General features: G+C 34.0%; 1 protein-coding gene across 7 annotated transcripts in view; it reads right to left on the bottom strand.

Annotated features, from left to right (window-relative positions):
• Nucleotides 1-19906, bottom strand: part of ANKRD13C (ankyrin repeat domain 13C) — a 55885-nt gene that overhangs the window by 27741 nt on the left and 8238 nt on the right. For 5 of the 7 annotated variants that reach the window (XM_036446937.2, XM_036446942.2, XM_036446939.2 and 2 more), the window contains exons 2-6: nt 15794-15835; nt 11929-12033; nt 10872-10957; nt 9676-9721; nt 3126-3192 (exon numbers count right to left, since the gene is read on the bottom strand). In XM_036446937.2, coding sequence (XP_036302830.1) covers nt 3126-3192; nt 9676-9721; nt 10872-10957; nt 11929-12033; nt 15794-15835 — 346 coding nt within the window. The remainder of the gene's footprint in view (nt 1-3125; nt 3193-9675; nt 9722-10871; nt 10958-11928; nt 12034-15793; nt 15836-19906) is intronic. The other 2 variants (XM_036446940.2, XM_036446938.2) reach the window with 2 other exon arrangements.

Below are 19906 nucleotides of genomic sequence, written 5' to 3'. Positions count from 1 at the left end.
GAAACACAGTAGTATCAAAAAGAAATAGATCAATTTATGTAAGTGCCCTATGTGGACTCTAAGCTTCAGGTACCAGGAAACTCTATCCCCTACATAAAAAATAAAAAAATAAAAAAAATAAAAATAATTTTTTTTTTTTAAGGGTAGGTGGCCCTGCCGGCTTGGCTCAGTGGATAGAGCATCAGCCTGCGGACTGAAGGGTTCCAGGTTAGATTCCGGCCAAGGGCACATGCCTGGGTTGTGGGCACGATCCCCATTGGGGGGTGTGCAGGAGGCAGCCGATCAATGATTCTCTCTCACCTTCCTCTCTCTCTGAAATCAATAAAGAAATATAAAAATAAATTAATTTGCCAAAACCGGTTTGGCTCAGTGGTAGAGCATCGGTCTGAGGACTGAAGGGTCCCAGGTTCGATTCCGGTCAAGGGCATGTACCTGGGTTGCGGGCACATCCCTAGTAGGGGTGTGCAAGAGGTAGCTGGTCGATGTTTCTCTCTCATCGACGTTTCTAGCTCTCTCTCTCCCTTCCTCTCTGTAAAAATAAATAAATTAATTAATTTTAAAAAGGGTAGGTGGCCAGACAAGTCTCTGTCTCCATTCCATTCTTGCCCATCCTAGATGAGAGTGGTAGTGAGTTGCAAAGGGTAAATGTGAAAAAAAGTGAGAAAAGAAATACAAAGAGAGGCAGAGACAGATTTACATGGTGATAAGCTCCTAGATGTAGTCACACCTGAGATCAGTAACAGTCAATTTTTATTTCATCTGTACTTTTATAATTTGCAATTGAAATAAGACTATCTAATACATCTTCTGCAATATCCCTGACATATTATATTGCCTAGTAAATATCACACATGCCTTATAATGATAAAATTGATCATATTTTAATGTATTAACTATTCCTTTGCTTTAAGCCTATGAACCTAAATATTAATTTTTATATGTAATGGCATGAAGAACAAAAAAAAACTTTATATAAATGCAAAGATTTAAACAGAAAATACTTTTTGAGATAAAAACTTGAAAAATGCCAAATAGCACTGAAAAAAAGAAATAGAGCCTTCTCTTGAGACAGGAAAAGCCTGAAATGGGGCAAAGTTTGCAATGATCATTTCAGTCAGTGGGTACAGATCACTCAAATTATTAAAATTAATAGTGAAAATGTTTTAGGATTCACAATAATAAAGCTGCTCACACTTTCCTATTTCTACTAAAGTATTTCATCTCTCCTTAAAACCAAAGAAGATATTTTACATGATCAGATGCCTGTTATGAGGTATGAGTAAACTTTAAAGATTTCTTTGATAGTTAAAATTCAGCTTCATTTGAAGTGATGTTTTAAAAAACTAAGTCTTTTGACATTTAAAATTGAAAGTTTTTATTTAATGTTAACTTATTTTTTAGAAGTCAATTCTTGTCATATATGCAATAAAACTTTGCCAAACTTCCTAAAATCCAGCCTTCCCATTAATGTGGTAAACTTTGTTTAGAAATGAGAGCTTTAGAACCGATCATATTTCTCCTTCATCCTCAGCTGCTGGTAAGCCCTAGGTCTGAGTGTCTGACTACATTAAAGTAGTTTCCTCATTACCTACATTTCTATAACAATGATTCTCCCTCAGGCTCCTATTCTCATGTCTCCATTTTAACCATTTAGTGTTTGAGTTTTTTTAATCTATATTTATTATATAATAGTCATAATAAAATTTACTGCCAAAAATCATATATATAATTTTTTAAAGAGAATGTTCCTCCTTTTCTTCCTATTTCTAAAAATCAAACAAAACTAAAACTTTTTTTTAGTATAGCACATGGAAGAAAATACTATTCTCCAAAATTATCTACTACCTTTGGCAAGTGCCTATATTAAACATTTTTAAATTGATGAATCATTTTTTATGAATCCATAATATACTATTGTATTAACAATAGGCTGGTGAATTAAACCTATATCATTATCAAATCCCTTCCTAGTTTCTCTTGTATACTTTTCTGTAATTTCCAAGGTTTCTATAATTACCATGAACTTAATGTGCATGAGCACTTTCATAATTAGAAACTTCTGAAGGTTATTTAAAAAAAAAAAAAAAATCCAGAAACTTCTACTTTAATCTAATTCTACTGCTTGAGATTACCCTAGAACTTACTTCCAACTAAAGGTTATTTCTTCCACTAGAATTCAACATATTGCATAATGAATTTTATACAGTTAGTTTTTTTAAATTTCTGCCTTGTGACACGGTAGGAACTGACAGGAATTTGGAGGTCCTGGCTCAGCTACTAATTTGCAAAGTACTCCTGTAAAAATCACTTCACTTTCTCATCTATAAAACAAACAGTTTACATGAAATAATATTTTAAGACATTTCCAGTCCTAATCCCTTACATATCCAAATTAATATTCTGGATATGTATAAATATATATATGCAATATTATATATATGTATATATAATTTATAAATATACTAAAATACATATATATATAAGTTGGAATTTTCACTAGCAATATATATAACTTTCATTTACTTAATTTACAAATATACCTACATTAAAATATAAAGCTAAAGATATAAGGAATGATAAAAGTAAAATTCTGAAATGAGTAAAATAAATATTTTCCACATGATCCAATCATCAATCTTAAGTTTTAAAAGGAAACAGAAGAATATTAAATTTAGTCTTAAAGAGTTCACTAGAATAGATAAATGACTGAATAGATGAATGGATTCATGGATGGGAACATTGGGAACAGAAGGGTATAAGAGTAGGGAAAGAAGGACAAGAGTTAGGTCTTCTACTTATGTGTCCCTTATTCCTTAAAAAGCCAGGATCAAGGAGATGACCATCTTACATCTTCTTAGTATTACATCATGTTCTTCACTGTTTGCCTTCTAGATATTCTGTAGTTGAATAAGAATAATACCTTTGTTTTAGTCAAGAGTTGATACCTTTGATTATCTGTATATAGTATGTCTCAAATGAGATAAAATGTTGTGACTTTATATACAGCATATTTAAGTTATAAAAATACTACATCCTAATGTAAGCTATTACTACAGAGGTAGGGGGAAAGCTTCCTCTAAATCTCAATTTTCTATTACTCGGGGGAAAAAATCAAATCACCTTACCTGATATTGATACCTTGTTTGTATATTTTACATGCATCGGAAGGCAGAATTCGGGAAAGTAAAGGCACTATATTTTTTTTAAAAAAAGAGGTAAAAATTAATTAGAAGAATAATCTGAACATTTTAGGAATTAATCAAAATTATAAAAATTTCTTTTAAAATAGTATTTTCCCTCCTAAATTAATATGTAAAGCAATTCTGAGCAAATTCAAGTATCTATAATTTTATTGTATTTGCTGTATAGTTCACTACATTCCCCACCACCACCTCTGCCCACCACCAGTAGCAAAGTTGATAAAATGTTCCTCATAGGTACATATTGTAGGATATTATTATAGATGAGAAAACTATGCCCTTTGGTAACTAAGCCCTCCTGAATGGGTAACTGATGGACCTGAAGCCTATCTGATCCTTTAAATATAATGTGATTAAGTAGTAGAAAATAGCCCGGCTGGTATGGCTCAGCAGTTGAACATTGACCTATAAACCAGAAGGTCTCAGTTTGATGCTCTGACAGGGCACATGCCTGAGTTGCAGGCTTGATTCCCAGTGGGATGCGTGCAGGAGGCAGCCAATCAATGATTGACTTTTATCACTGATGTTCCTATCTTCCTCCCTTTCCCTTCCTCTCTGTAACCAATAAAAAGATATTTTAAAATAAATAAATTTGCATATTATGCTTTTATTATAAATAAAATATAATATACAAATCAACTGAACGACTGGAGGGTGGGAGGCAGGACTGGTGAGCAGGTGTCTCGAGACCAGCCAAGATGCATGCCAGTGGGCAGAGGGAAGGGATGGCAATGGGGAAGGGGTGGGGGTGGCAGCAGCAGTGGCAGGGTGATTCGGGGCGGGGACAGCCACTCACTATCCTCGGGGTCGCTTCCCACAGAGGGTGGCCACTGGCAGCAGTGGTGCGATGGGGGGTGGGGCCAGCCACTAGACACCTATGCCGTCCCCTGACTGCCTGCTGGTCACCTCACACAGACTGCAGCTTAGGCCTGCCAGTTGGATATCCCCTGAGGGCTCCTGGACTGGGAGAGGACACAGGCCGGGCTGAGGGACCCCCTTCCGAGTGTACAAATTTTCATGCACCAGGCTTCTAATAGATAGATGATAGATAGATAGGTAGATAGATGATATAATAGATAGAAAACTGTGTAACAGAAAAAGTCATTTTTAAAGCTAAATAATTGAATTTGAGTTTGAATCCCATGTGACCTTGGTTACTTAATCACACAGAACCACAGTTTCAAAATCTATAAAATGAAATGATTCTATTTATTTATAGATGTCTATATTCCATGTTGCTCACATTCATATCACAGCTATCTTTTTATAGCTTTTTATTAGTTATTATCTGCCACACTTTGGGGAAATAGGAGTTATTGTAAGGATGAATAAATCTGTGTAACAGGTTATAATTACCACATATCAATAAAGAAAAAAATGTGAAGGTAAAAATTCCTGAAAGTAAGATCGTATCAGATGTGTATGTGAGTGTGTGTGCATGTATATATATATAGAGACAGATAGATAACTTACACATACATGTATATATACATATACATACATATATATATATATATTTGAGAGAGGAAGGGAAAGGGATAGAGCTAGAAACATGGATGAGAAACATCATTGATCGGCTGCCTCTTGCACACCTCCTACTGGAATTGAGCCCACAACTCAGGCATGTGCCCTGAACGGGATCGAATCCTGATCTCTTAGTTCCTGGATCGACACTGAACAACTAACTGAGCCACACCAGCTGGGCTACAATGTATTTTTTTGAAATTCCGTGTTTAAAATGGGTGCTAAGTCAACCTGTGTTAGAAAGAAACAAAAACTTCAGAGAAAACTAAAGACTAGTTTTTTAGTTAGCTTTTTCAGAAGTATCAATATTTTCTAACCACTAAAGTTACACTTAATATATCAATGTCTTTTTAAAATCGTGAGAGGTTACTGGATCTAAAATGATTTCCAGCAATGAAGGCTGTTTTCTAGGCATTTTACTATACAAAAATAAGAAAAGTTTACTGTCCCCAAAGAGAATGGAATACCAACTAACAGTTACCCTAGTCAAAATATATAATATAAGAAATAATTTTCTGATTAAAAAAAAAAATCCCTGTATAAAACAACCAAAGTTGAGAAAAGCAATAGTAGCAACGGCCAAAGCTCTTCTTTCATGCTCATTGAGATCTAGTTTTCCTGTCACGTATTTGATATAGCGTGAACAAAATGATCAGAAGATAGCATTCAAAATTAATTTAACCTTATCTATTACATCTTTTGAAATAGATGGAAATCCACAAAAACAAATTTAGAAAAATTAGAAAAGGCAGAAATTAATGCAAAAAGAAAATAAAACGCTTAGAAGTAATTTTTCATAAGCATAATTCAGATATTATTTCATAAATAAATCTCAAGAAAATAATCTAACGCAGAAAATATGAAAGTTACTTAAATATAAAACAAGAAAAATAATGGATTATATTTGTAGTGATTGAAAATAATTGAAGAGTATTTAAAGATGTTAAATATATTTATGTAAAATAAAAATCAGGATGAGAAAAAAGCTTAGGGATTTGGGATTTCCTTTCCTACAAAATGAAAGGAAAGAGGGAATAGTATCAACAAAAAAGATTTCTCCTATGAAATGCATTCCAAAAATAGACTAATTTATATTTTCCCAATTCTGTGATGACTTTTTCCTTTCCAGCATAAACTGAACAATTAAACTCTATATTTTCAGTTAGCTCAATATAATGAGAGTCTAACATGCCATTCCAAAGGTAGCATAATTCACTGAACTGAAAAATGAAGAGTCTCTACATTTAAATTTTGTTTTTGCTATCACTTACTTCCTGATTTTAGCATCTCTAAGCCTAATGTTTTTCATTCATAATATGCAAATAACAACCCCAAATATATATGGTAGAATGGATATTCTGTAGATAATGAGATAAAGAAACTTTTTAAATTATCAGTTTTTCTCTTGAAACATATTATAGGCATAATCCTAGTTTTGAAGTAGTGATTATGATACTGTAAATTATTTAACATTTTACAATATATACAGGGCTTCCTTCAAAAACGTGATTACATTTCATTCACAACAAAACAAAAATTTGCAAAAGATGGGGCAATTATTATCTCCACTTTAACCAAGTCTGCGGCTATTTTCAGCCAAACACTGAATATGACAGCAGAGGAAACAGTACAGTTTGCATGCTCCACTTCTTCTAAAATAAATTTAGACTGGGATCTCAATATTTCTTATTCCCCCTTACTTCTGGGTTGCCTTTTTTTTGGGGGGGGTGGTTTTGACAAGGAGGAGAAACATGCCTAAATTCTAGAATAAAATTTGATAACTGAATCTAATAATAATAAAAATTATCCAGCCCTGACCGGTTTGGCTCAGTGGATAGAGAGTCAGCCTGAAGACTGAAGGGTCCCAGGTTCGATTCCAGTTAAGGGTATGTACCTTGGTTGGGGGCACATCCCCAATAGGGGGTGTGCAAGAGGCAGCTGATTGATGTTTCTCTCTCATCGATGTTTCTCTCTATCCCTCTCCCTTCTTTCTGTAAAAAAATCAATAAATATATATATTTTTTAAATTATCACGTGTTTTTAAGTCCAAAGTATCTAAGCTAAATCTAGCCAATGAGTTTTACTTTTTAGAATTACATATGACATCTAACCATCAGGAGCTAGTTTTGACACAAAATCAGAAAAATCCTTTATCAGCAATGAACAGATGTGCTGACTTTTTTGTGTCAAAGTCAAGTTCTCAAAAAAAAAACACACGATACTTTCAACAAGTACCTCAGGGGTTGCATCATGAATTTGATTATGCAATATTTATAATGTGTTTGTAACTATAGATGTATGTACACTTTCAGGAGTGATTACACCCATTTTTATTTCTTCATATAATTGAACTGTCACTTTCAAAATATTTTAAAACATTTTGCTCAGCAAGACTATTTTAGAATTTAAACCACTAATATTACTAAGATAATCAGTTAAAGAACATTATACTCAAAGGACACCCTTAGTTTAAGATCATCAAGGAAGATGGGGTCTCAATAAAATAATAAAAAACAGAGTGAAAAAAATGTACTTTAACTTTAGACCAATTTGACTTGGAGCTCTTTTATTATTCAAAGCCACTACAAACCTCTTTTCCTCTCAGTGGTCTAGAACACCAGGACTTCTAAATGATATATAAAGCATAAAGACAAGATAGGCCTATCAGAATAACAAAATCATGTGTGATTTTGATGAAGCCAAAACTAGCCTGATAGGTAGAGTTGTAACAATTTTAAAAAGAACTAATTTTGCCGAAACCGGTTGGGCTCAGTGGATAGAGCGTCAGCCTGCGGACTGAAGGGTCCCGGGTTCGATTCCGGTCAAGGGCATGTACCTTGGTTGCGGGCACATCCCCAGTAGGGGGCGTGCAAGAGGCAGCTGATCGATGACTCTCATCAATGTTTCTCTCTCTATCTTTCTCTCTCTCTCTCTCTCTCTCTCTCTCTCTCTCTTCCTCTCTGTAAAAAATCAATAAAATATATAAAAATTAAAAATTAAAAATAAATAAAAAGAACTATAATTTTATTTAGGAATTAAATCTTTATATTTAGAGATTTAAAACATTAGGAAAACCTTAATCATCCATACTATAAAGTATCATGTGGCTGTTAAAATAAATGAAGTACTTTCTCATGAACTAACATGGTAGGATGCCTGTGATATATTAAATAAGAATGACAAATTGCATAATCATACATTGTACGATTCCCATTAAAAAAAGAATGCTCACCGAAACCGGTTTGGCTCGGTGGATAGAGCATTGGCCTGCGGACTGAAGGGTCTCAGGTTCAATTCCGGTCAAGGGCATGTACCTTGGTTGCGGGCACATCCCCAGTGGGGGGAATGGTGGGTGCAGGAGGCAGCTGATCGATGATTCTCTCTCATCGATGTTCCTAACTCTCTATCCCTCTCTCTTCCTCTCTGTAAAAAATTAATAAAATATGTGTGTGTATGTGTATGTATGTGTATATATATATATATATATATACATACATTTTATATATATTTTATATATACATTATATATATACATTATATACATTTTATATATATATATATATATATATATATATATATTTTTTTTTTTTTTTTTTTTTTTTTTAATGCTCAGGCCCAGCTGGTGTGGCTCAGTGGTTGTGCATTGACCAGGAGGTCACGGTTCCATTGGGATCGGGGTACATGCCCAGGTTGTGGGCTGCATACACAGTGGGGGATGTGCAGGAAGCCACCAATCAATAATTCTTTCTCATCATTGATGTTTCTCTCTCTCCCTCTTCCTTCCTCTCTGAAATCAATAAAAGAATATTTTAAGAAAAGAATGCTAAGCATATATTTGTGCGCCCACACTCACACATTTGTAAACACTAAAAAAAGATTTCGAAGCATTAGTATGAAACATTAACAGTGATTTCCGTATTTGTCAGTATCTGATTTATTTATAATTATTTTATGATTTATTTTTACAATTATTTTGGGGGCAAGTATCATAGAGCATTTATATATCTTTATATCATAAAATTAATTCAGATGCTTTAAAAAATGTAAGCTCATATATAAACATTACATTAGTTTAAAATTTTAAAACAAAATTTAGTTGTTTTGGCAGTTGTTTAGTTAGTAAAGGTCACTAGAAACAAGCTTCCTATTTAAACAAAGGGGAAAAGAGAAACTTACTAAGGTAAAATAAATAACTGCAAAATATCTTGGAATTAAGGTCTTTCATAAATAATAAAAACAGTGTGCAACCAAACAGTATGTTAAGACAGTGGCTATAGCCCTAGCCATCTGGCTCAGTGGATAGAGCATTGGCCTACAAACTGAAGGGTCCCAATTCCAGTCAAGGGTACAAGCCAGATTTCGGGTTTGATCCCCAGTAGGGGGCGTGCAGGAGCAGCCAATCAATGATTCTCTCTCATCATTGATGTTTCAGTCTCTCTCTTCCTCTCCCTTTCTCTCTGAAATCAACCAAAATATATTTAAAATGGAAAAAGACAGTAGCCAAAAAGTATATAGGAAAAGTGGCAAAAATGATTGAAAGTTGATAAAATATCCAAATCAAAGGTTACCAAATTCTGCACATTCAGGGATCCAAGTACTACATCAAACTTCCTTTAATTCAATAATCTAATAATCTCATAATTGTACTCTCTACCTCTGAACATTCCTAAAAGTACTTAAAATTTAAACCTGCATTTCATTGTTTAAAAATGAAACACATTTTTAATCTTAAAGTAAAAATTATAAAAATTACTAATCAGGTTGAGATAATGAAATAGCACTTCAGTGCTTTACAACCTCTTCAGTTTATTACAAGATAGTTAATGGAAAATATTAATTATCCTGGGGCAAGTATCAAATTTCTTATGTTAACAAATATGTACAATAGTTATTTTTACATTTGCAATTCTGCATGTGTACGTATTTTATAGTAAAACAGAGCACACTCTTACCCCAACTTTGAAAATCCCAGTGAAGTTCTAGATAAAAGTCACCTAGCTAGAAAATAAAATATGAATAATTACTAAATGCACCTTAATTAATAGCTGTTATTACCTAATTAATATTTTGCTTTTAAAAAATCTGTTATCATTTAAGGTCTATAGACAAAAAATAGAAAATTTCAATGTTTAGAGAAAAATAAAATGTCCATTATTTAAAATAAAACATTACAATAGCACACATTATCTACAAAGGAAAATATGCACCACTATAGATTTTATAACATTTTAAATACATAGGAAAATATCTGAAACTGATAAGATTTAAATTTGCATAAATATTCTTTTTCTCGCATAACTAAAATAACAGTAAGTACTATTGTAAAAATAGTTAATAACTTCAGAAGTTATAAAAAATAATTTCCAAAATAATTAGATAGCCTCATAATGGTCTAAAAAAACAACTCATTACAATATAAACTTTTATCTCTACAAAGTAATAACACAAAAGTTTATTAAACTTGAAATAATATGTTACTATATGAGAACTATAGAGCAAAATTTTATTTCACAAATTAAAAACTAAACACCCAAAGACTGTAACTGTTAAAGAAACTACTATAATCAAATATTCTTAAAAAAAATTTGTGTCTTCAGAGCTCAAAAAAAAAAAAAAGGCATAGCTAAAAAAAGACTTAATCATCATCTTTCTTCCACATTTCTTTTAGGCATCAAAAATTCAGAAGAAAATAAACCTCTCTTTCTGTGCCAGCATCCCCAGCTCTTACCATCAAGAGGAGGACACAAAAAGAATTATCCCAAAGTGGTATCAGATAATAAAGTTCATAGAACTGTCCTGCTAGGAGCAGGAGCTGCAGCTCTTAGAAATCTTCTAACCCAAAGGACAAAGAGAAAATATTGCCATTAACTATGACCCAGCTCTTTTTTCTTAGAGTGCTCATTTAAGAAAGCAATGATACTTTTTTTATTTTCCTAGTTCAAAGTGAATGGTGCTTCCCATAAGAGTATATTTTTACATCATAATCAAAGTATTTTGTTATGTTATTATTACTTAACTTAAGCAGGATTTTTACCATTTCTTGACCCTTAATAATTAGTGAAAAATTAGACTGTATTTTTTAAAATGCTTAAAATCACACAAAATTATTCTTTGAATACGAAATCAGCAACAAAAAAAAAAAGCTTACCTCTTTCAGGGCTTTTAATAATCGAGGTCGTTTTTCTTCAACACTTTCCCTGGATTGCTGTTTAAGCTTCCTTAAAAGAGCAGTAACTAAAATTTAAATTAAAAAAATTTTTTTAATTTAAAATAGATTGCACCATACTAAAAAATATTATTTCACAAATAAAATTTTATTTCACTGACTCTTATACAGATATATTGAGAGATGTAGTTAGTAAATAAGTTTAGTAAGGCTATTATTATTCACACTAGTTTTCCTCATTTTAAATTATCTGTGGGAATTTATTATACCTGACTGAGCCAAGATTTACCAATCTCAATCAGATAATGCAATATCCATTGTAATACTGATCTAAGTGATCTCAAAGTTAGCAGATTTCAAAAATCCTCTGGATACCACTTTTCTAAAAACGTAAGTATCTACAACTGTTTCCAGGTACTTATATAATATCTGTTCAAATTTTCAGTAGAGATTGTATTTTCACATAATACTAATACAGAAAAAAAACAAAACAGAAATTAATCCTATTCTATCTTTAACAATAACTTCTGAATCTAAAACCTGAAGACCTCCTTAGTATTTACTTAATAGTTAAGAGATTCAAATGTAAACACTGCATTAAAGTGCAAACCTCAGCTTTACAACGTATTACCGGTAGCTGTGTATAAATTTGGACAAGTTATAAAATTTTCCCAAACATAAGTTTCTTTTTTTCCACTTGTCAAATAAGAATGAACTAAAATCTACTATATAGTTACTGTTAAGCCTCAATATAAATTGCTTATTATTTTATCTGCCCTTCAGGTGAAGATTAAAAATTTAAAAAATGATATAAAGAAACAACAACGAAGAATAGGGCAGAATGCTGTAAGAGAAAAAAAAATACTTTTAAACATAATTCCTCAATTATTTTTATGTATCATCCAATGTTCAAGTTCCATATATAAGCTTATAAATACACACTTTTCAGAGCATGGAAAGTTATGCTAAATGAAAAATATTTCAAATGCATCACTTCATATTTTTAGATTATATAACAACAGTAATTTATATTGCTTACTCATCTGTCTATCTCCATAGCTGATGGCTTCCGCCAGTGGGCTCCATCCCTGAGCATTTTTCACTTTTACTGGAGCATTGTGAGCCAAAAGTAAATGGGCACATTCTGAAACATAAAGTGGTAATAATATCAAACATCATGTAATTTTTAGAAGCTCAATATAAAACTCACATAAAAATTCAAGAAATCAAATTAATAGAAAACAAAACTATAAAATAAATAATGCACAGTGGAGAGTTAAATGTTTAATTCCTATGTATCTCCCAGTCAGTGTGCCTCAGTGGTTGAGCATCAACCTGTGAACCAGGAGGTCACAGTTCCATTTCTGGTCAGGGCACATGGCCAGGTTGTGGGTTCAATCTCCAGTGGGGAGAGTAGAGGAGGCAGCCATTCAATGATTCTCTCATCATTGATGTTCCTATCTCTCTCTCCCTCTCATTTCCTCTTTGAAATCAATAAAAATATTTTTTAAAGTAATAATTTCTATGTATCTTAACCAGGTTATTTCAGATCCTCAGATTCACGAATATTTTGGATCTCTCTGCAATGGAAGAATTGTTTCTTAATAATTATTTTCAAGAGTATTTTGAAAGTGTTTTCTACTCTAAGAGATAACCCAAGAACCTCAAGAGTAATTTACATCAAACAAAAAAGATTTGATTATAATATATCATATAAAAAGCTCATTATTTATTTCAACTCTTAAACAAGTGAACAAACTTAGTGGCATTAATAGTAAGATACTAGACATTGTTTCCCAAAGTGATATCAGATAATAAAGTTCATAGAGCTCCCTAGGCCCCTTCCCAGAGCCCCAGTGCCCCTTCTTCTGGCTCCTTCCCCTCATCTCCCCAAACTCTCTCCACTTCCCAGGCCCCTCTCCTGATCCAAAAGAAAAAAAAAGTTCATAACATCACCTATGCAGCATGCTTTCCAGAAATATTTAACCTGAATCTAATTAAGCCTCTATAATTCATTTTCAATTTTTAGGAGAGACTGAAAACAAAGAAAAAGTTAAATAATATCATGAGAAAATAGTCAAGAAAATCCGAGATGGGGTACAGTAGGGGTGTCGAACTCAATCAGAGAAGGGGCCAAAATCTAAAATCCAGCCTAAATCGCGGGCCGAATGGTTTACTGAACAGTCATAAACTGTCATTGTGATGGAAACGCAGCGGAGTGCAGGGATGACAGCGCGGTGCGGGCCACATTGCAAGGCCTGGCGGGACGGATTTGGCCCGAGGGCCTTGTGTTTGACACGTGGGGTACAGTCTACAAATTACTTGGGAAAGACTTCTTAATAGGTACACAGGAGAAAGAAAAAGGTGGGCAAATTTTTCCAGATTAAGATAAAGAGACATATCAGCCAAATGCAATGAGTAAGCCTCAAATGTTCCTTGGTTTGATAAAAAACATCTATAAAAGACATTTTTAAACTGAAAAAAAAATCAAATCTGAATTAGATATCAGATGTTACAATAATATTAATTTTCTTAGGTATGATAACAATATCATGGCTATATTGGAAAATGAGTTAGAATGCACGCTAAAGTAGTTGGTGGTAAAATGTCATTATCTCTACATCTAATTTTCAAATGGTATAGCAACAGTAATACATATAAACTGCTTAAAGAGAAAGATAATATAAATATGATAAAATATTAACAATTACTGAACCTAGATGGAGATTATTTCAATGCTCACTGTGATAATCTTTCACATATATTTGAAAGTTTTTATAATAAAGTGTTAAAAAAAGAAATGTAAAAATGATTTTAAAGGAATAAATTTAAGCTATCTCAATGTGGAATATCCGCCGAAACCGGTTTGGTCAGTGGATAGAGCGTCGGCCTGCGGACTGAAAGGTCCTGGGTTCGATTCCGGTCAAGGGCATGTACCTTGGTTGCAGGCACATCCCCAGTAGGGGGTGTGCAAGAGGCAGCTGATCAATGATTCTCTCTCATCGATGTTTTTAGCTCTCTATCCCTCTTTCTTCCTCTCTGTAAAAAAATCAATAAAATATATTTACAAAAAAAAAATACATTCAATGTGGAATATCCACATTGTACTGCTAAATGAAAATGCAGAACTATATTATGATCCAATTTTTAAAAAGGAATAACTTAAAAAACTACATATATGTGTGTTTAGACACACACATATCTACACTAATAAAAGAGAAACATGCAAATTGACGGTACCTCCACTATGCCCTCAAGCCACACCCACCAGCCAATCAAGACTGAGTATGCAAAGTAACCCAACCAGCCATGGAGTGAGCAAGAGGCTTGGGTTTCCCCAGCAACAGAGGAAGCCAAGCTTCCCACCTGCTCTTGCCGGCCCTGGCCTCCACTCTAGGCTAAAGTTTCAATTATAGAAGATAAATAAATGCCAACAAAAATGGCGGCAGCCACAGAGCTGGAGAGAGCAGGAGGCTTGAGTTGCCCCTGGTGACGGAGAAAGCCAAGCTTCCCATAGCCCTGGCCTGCCCTGGCCTCCGCTCAAGGCTACAAAGTTTCAATTATAGAATATAAATAAATCACAGATACCAGGGCTTCCACTTGGGTCGCCAAGAGGGCATGGCCGGCTTCTAACCACCACAGGCCCCTCCCCCAAGTAGCCCCCACACTGATCTGGGACACCCTTCAGGGCAAAACAGCCAGTCCCCACCTGTGCACCAGGCCTCTATCCTATCTAATAAAAGAAAAATATGCAAATTGACCATCACTCCAACACACAAGATGGCTGCCCCCATGTGGACACAAGATGGCCACCACAAGATGGCCAGCAGGGGAGGGCAGTTGGAGGTGATCAATCATGCAGGGGAGGGCCCCTGATCTAAGTGGAGGGGCCAATCGAGAGCAGAGCTGATGAGGGGGAGGAGAGGCCATGGGAATGGGGTGGTGGGGGCCCATTGAGGGCCAGCCTGGGGGAGGGGTTGCAGGCAGTTGGCTGGCCAGCCCTTCTCCTGATCGGGGTGGGAAGTGCCAATCTGGGGTGTGGCAGGGTGGGAAGGGGCTGCAGGAAGTTGGCTGGCCGAGCCCACACCCGATCGGGTCAGTTAACTGGTTGCAGTTGATGTCATAGTGGCTGGTCGATACAGTCGTTATGGTTGTTATGGCGTTCTGGTCGCTGGCTCTTTATATATATACTAGAGGCACGGTGCATGAAATTCATGCATGGAGATGTGTGTCCCTCAGCCCAGCCTGACCTTCTCCAATCTGAGACCCCTTGAGGAATGTTTGTCCATTTAGGCCCAATCCCAGTAGGACATCCCTCTCACAATTTCATCCATTTCCGCATTTCGATTCCTCATCAGAGCACATGCCCAACTGCAGGCTCAATCCTGGAGGCTCCAACGAATGTTTCTCTCTGTTTCTATATCTCTCTCCCTCTCTCTTCCTCTCTCTAAAATCAATTAAATCACCTTGTCTACATGTTGTTTTCTTAATTAAAAAATAAGCATTAAATTTTTACAATCATATACAAAAAGCTAGACTTAGGAGTTTTTAATATAAAAGTCCACATTAAAAATTATAAAACTTTTAATATTTTAAGTATTACAATAATGAATAAACCTTAATATATGAAAATAAGAGTCTCCTAAAATTATAAATACTTGCTTGACAAAATAACCAAGTAAAAACAAAAATACATAATTTCAAAAGGCATAAAGGTTAATATAAGATTTCCACTAATGGAAAATATTTATTTTTCATATAATGAATCCTAAGCTCAATTAGCAAATAAAATAATCAGGTTAATTTTTTAAATCTAAAAAGAAAAAATTCACATGGAAAATTTAAAACTGACTATACATTAGTGAAGTTAAAGATTAAATATATATATATATATATTTACTAACCTTTATTTCCTAACATCACAGCAAGATGTAAAGGAGTGTTTCCTAAAATAAAATAAAAAGTTAAATTAGTATAAAAACATAAGAAAGTGTGTATTTAGAAGTAGTTTCATCTCCTTCATAAATTCCCTGACAGATTTTAAGTATATGTGATTGCAAATGATCTTGTTTATATAGCAAATTCAAAGTCAGAAGATGTTAAGGTTTCCACACATAATACAGCCAACTCCTCTTCCCTTTGACAGCCCACCCCCACCTCTCTCCAAAAAGTACCCATTTTGCTTTAGAGATTTCTTCTCTAAACAAATTAGAGCTTCCTTCGAGGCTAATTTATCTGTCGTATTATTCTTTGCTCATTCCAGCAAACAACTTAAATACTTATCATAAACTCATTATTGGAGATAAATACCAGCAAGATCCAATCCCATCCTCAAGTTGTCAAAATTCTATTAGAAACCAAGATGAAAGTAAGTCACTGTTATATTATTTAGTAGGATAGAAGGAAGTGTAGCATAATAATAGAACACAAGGTAGAGCACCTAATTTTGCCTGTGCAGAGAGACTTAAATATTCAAGATAGACCACAGTGGAAAAAAAGTCTTGAAGAAGGAATTAGAAATTTGTAGGAAAAGAAAGCAACACTGACTAGTCTTCCATTCAAATGAAAGAACAGTTTTGGGAAATACACAAAAAAAGTTTACAATTAGTGTGAGTAAAAAACATGCAGGAGAATAGCAAATAATGAAATGGGAAATAATAGCAAAAGACAAATCAATGAGAACCTGTAGGCTATGCTATTGAGTTCAGACTACATCCTAGAGTTGATGTTATAGAATGACTAATTTAATTTCAAAATGATTTCTCAAATCATACAACCTAAAAACTTCTTGATAATAGAAGAAATCAAAACTATAGTAACATTTTAAAATAAAGTTACTAATTAAAGCTTATGCACATTAATTTCAGATATTAGCACTTTTATAGAAGTGCTACATGAACAATTTTTTTCTAATAAAACTACACGATTGAAGAAATCATGTACAAAATAAATAAAAACTTGATTACATTTTCTAAGAAATCTGCATATGATCTACCCTAATCTCATAGCTAAACAAAACCTACAAAGATAATTAAAACACACACACACACACACAAATACACCTCTCTTGCTCAATAAAGCCAGAATAACATGGCAAATAGAGCAAGATTGTATTTCATGTAAAATTTACAAGTCCTAAATAAGTTCACTAAATTTAAATTGTATCTATAAGAAATTTTACCAGAAAACAAGCTGGGTTATAGTAAGTATCTTAGTCTTAGTCATTAGATAAAATAAATACATTTTTTTAATGGCAGACTTTGGAATACAATTCACATTATGGTTTTCAGAAATAAAAATTTGACGTACAAACCTCCATTAGTGATTAGACAATATACTTCCCAGTTTTCACACCTCAGAACTTAATCTAGGTTAATAGCGAAACCACTATGATATAACTGTTAGTAAGCAAACATTGAAGCATGTCTCAGAAAAGACATGACTACCAAAAGTCACTGGTATAAGCTATTTTCCAAAAGAAACTTCAATCCCTCCAAGATGTGACAAGCTACCCTTTAGGGTGATCTAGCTATCTTTTCAAAATGCTAGGTCATAATGTTAGAAATATTTATATGAGTAAGAATAAAAACAAGTCCAATGAAAAAGTATTCTGTGGCCCAGGATAGGCCACATGCCCAGGTTTCAGGCTTGATCCCTAGTAAGGGGCCTGCAGGAGGCAGCTAACTGATGTTTTACACTCTCATCAATTTTTATCTCTCCTTTCCTATCTAAAAATCAATTAAATGAGATCTAAAAGATAAGCAGAAACTAAGAAATCAAAGAATGAAAAGAAAAGTATTCCAGAGGCCAAAGTAATCTAGAATACTCAAGGATAGGGGTGTCGAACTCAATCAGAGAAGGGGCCAAAATCTAAAATCCAGCCTAAATCGCGGGCCGAATGGTTTACTGAACAGTCATAAACTGTCATTGTGATGGAAACGCAGAGGAGTGCAGTGATGACAGCGCGGTGCGGGCCACATTGCAAGGCCTGGCGGGACGGATTTGGCCCTCGGGCCTTGTGTCTGACACATGTGCTCAAGGAACTGAAAGAAAACAGGGCCAGAACATAGAAAGAAGATTTTTTGTACAAGATAATATAAGAGAAGTAGGCAACAACGCAGAGCTCTGTAACTATGATAAGAAATATGAACATACTTTTAAGTGAAGACATTAAAGGATCTTGAGCAGGGACATGACCTGATACAAATAAATTTTAAGATTATACTTGTTACCATATAGAGGCTAGAACAGAGGAGAGGCATAGAGAAACTAGTTATGAGTCTGGTGTAGTATTCCAGGGAAAAGATAAAAATTGGTTGGTCTCAAGTGGTGGGAATGGAGACAGAAAATAGACTGATTTAAAATTACTTGTTGCCCTAGCTGGCTTGGCTCAGTGGCTAGAGCGTCAGCCTTTGGACTGAAGGGTCCTGGGTTCGATTTCAGCCAAGGGCACATGCCTGGGTTTCGGGCTCAATCCCCAGTAGGGGGCGAGAGGGAGGCAGCTGATCAATTATTCTCTCTCATCATTGAGGCTTCTATATATATCTCTCCCTTCCTCTTTGAAAACAATGAAGAAATATATTTTAAGAAAATAAATAAAATAACTTGATGATTGATGTATACGGGTAGGAAAATGGGGTGAGAAAAAGAATAATCCCAATGATGGAAGTTTAAGCAACTGGATACTTAATGTGATTTACTAAAAGACTGGCCAGGTGTGAGGTGAAAATGATAACTCCATTTTGGACAAGTATATTTTAATATATCCATGAGATTCCCAAATAGAAAAATTAGAAAATCTGAAATTCCAAGAAGTCTAGGGGTCAAATACAAATTTCTGAATATTCATTTTTGTCCTACCAATAGAAAAGACAGTAACAGTTACCTTTCTTCACTTCTCTATCTTAAAGGAAAAACAAACAAACAAACAAATAAATAATAACATGCTGTAAATGGTAACTGGAAAACAAAATAAAATAACACCAGTTACTGCCCAGGAGGATAACTGGGTAGCTAGACAATTACTCTGTTTCCTTAAACCACCCAAGAACATCTAGATGCAAAGTTTAAAATATAAATATCTACTGGTTACAAATGAAACTTCTCATTTCAAAACCAAATCAATCACATTTCCAAAAAAATTCATGAACCAGAAATGACTGAGTTCAATAATCCAATCTCTCTCAATTTACAGGTAAGAACATAATCAGAAATATATACTACAATTAAGAATGCCAAATATCACGCTGTGATTTCAATATTTTAAATGCAAATGATCAACATCTTCACCTCACCAGCCAACACCGCCATTTACTTTACTGACCAACTATATCATGTAACAAGGGCTCAAATGTTCTAGTCACTTTCATTTATTATTCTATTTTTAAGTCCTCTACCTGCTGCTTAAGCTAGTTACACAAAGAAAATCAGAACTTAAAATAGCCTTCTCCGTGACGTCTTCACAATGAAATTTTTAAATCTGCAATTGGATGCTTTGGTTCTAACCTGGTAAACAAAACTGAACTGCTCTCCCCTGCTGGCCTAATCACCCACAACTGCCGGCCATCTTGTGTGTTGGAGTGATGGTCAATTTGCAGATTACCTCTTTATTAGATAGGATGGCTAGCATTTCTGGCTCATCTATTATATTTGCCCAATGCAATGCTATATAGTACTTTATATATGGGAAATACACAAAATTTAATTTGCTCCATACCCTGTGAGACAAATATTACTTTACAGGTAAGAAAAATCAAGCTAATAACAGTTAAGTAATTTTCTAAAATTACATATCTAGAAATTGTGGGAGTCATGACTCTAAGATCCTTATTCCTTTTACTACACTAACAGTTTTAAAATATTTTGGCTGCAAGACACTTTTTTCTCTAGACCCTTTTATACTCTTAAGAATTATTGAAGATGCCAAAAGTCTTTTAGAAATCTACCAATTTTTACCCGATTAGAAACTAAATTTAACATTTTATATTTTCATTTATTAATATTAAAAGGACAAAAAT

This window comes from Pipistrellus kuhlii, unplaced genomic scaffold, assembly GCF_014108245.1.
Source record: "Pipistrellus kuhlii isolate mPipKuh1 unplaced genomic scaffold, mPipKuh1.p scaffold_m20_p_2, whole genome shotgun sequence".
Taxonomy (NCBI): domain Eukaryota; kingdom Metazoa; phylum Chordata; class Mammalia; order Chiroptera; family Vespertilionidae; genus Pipistrellus; species Pipistrellus kuhlii.
The sequence above is the reverse complement of the archived record's forward strand: the minus strand, read 5'-3'. Positions and strand labels throughout refer to the sequence as shown.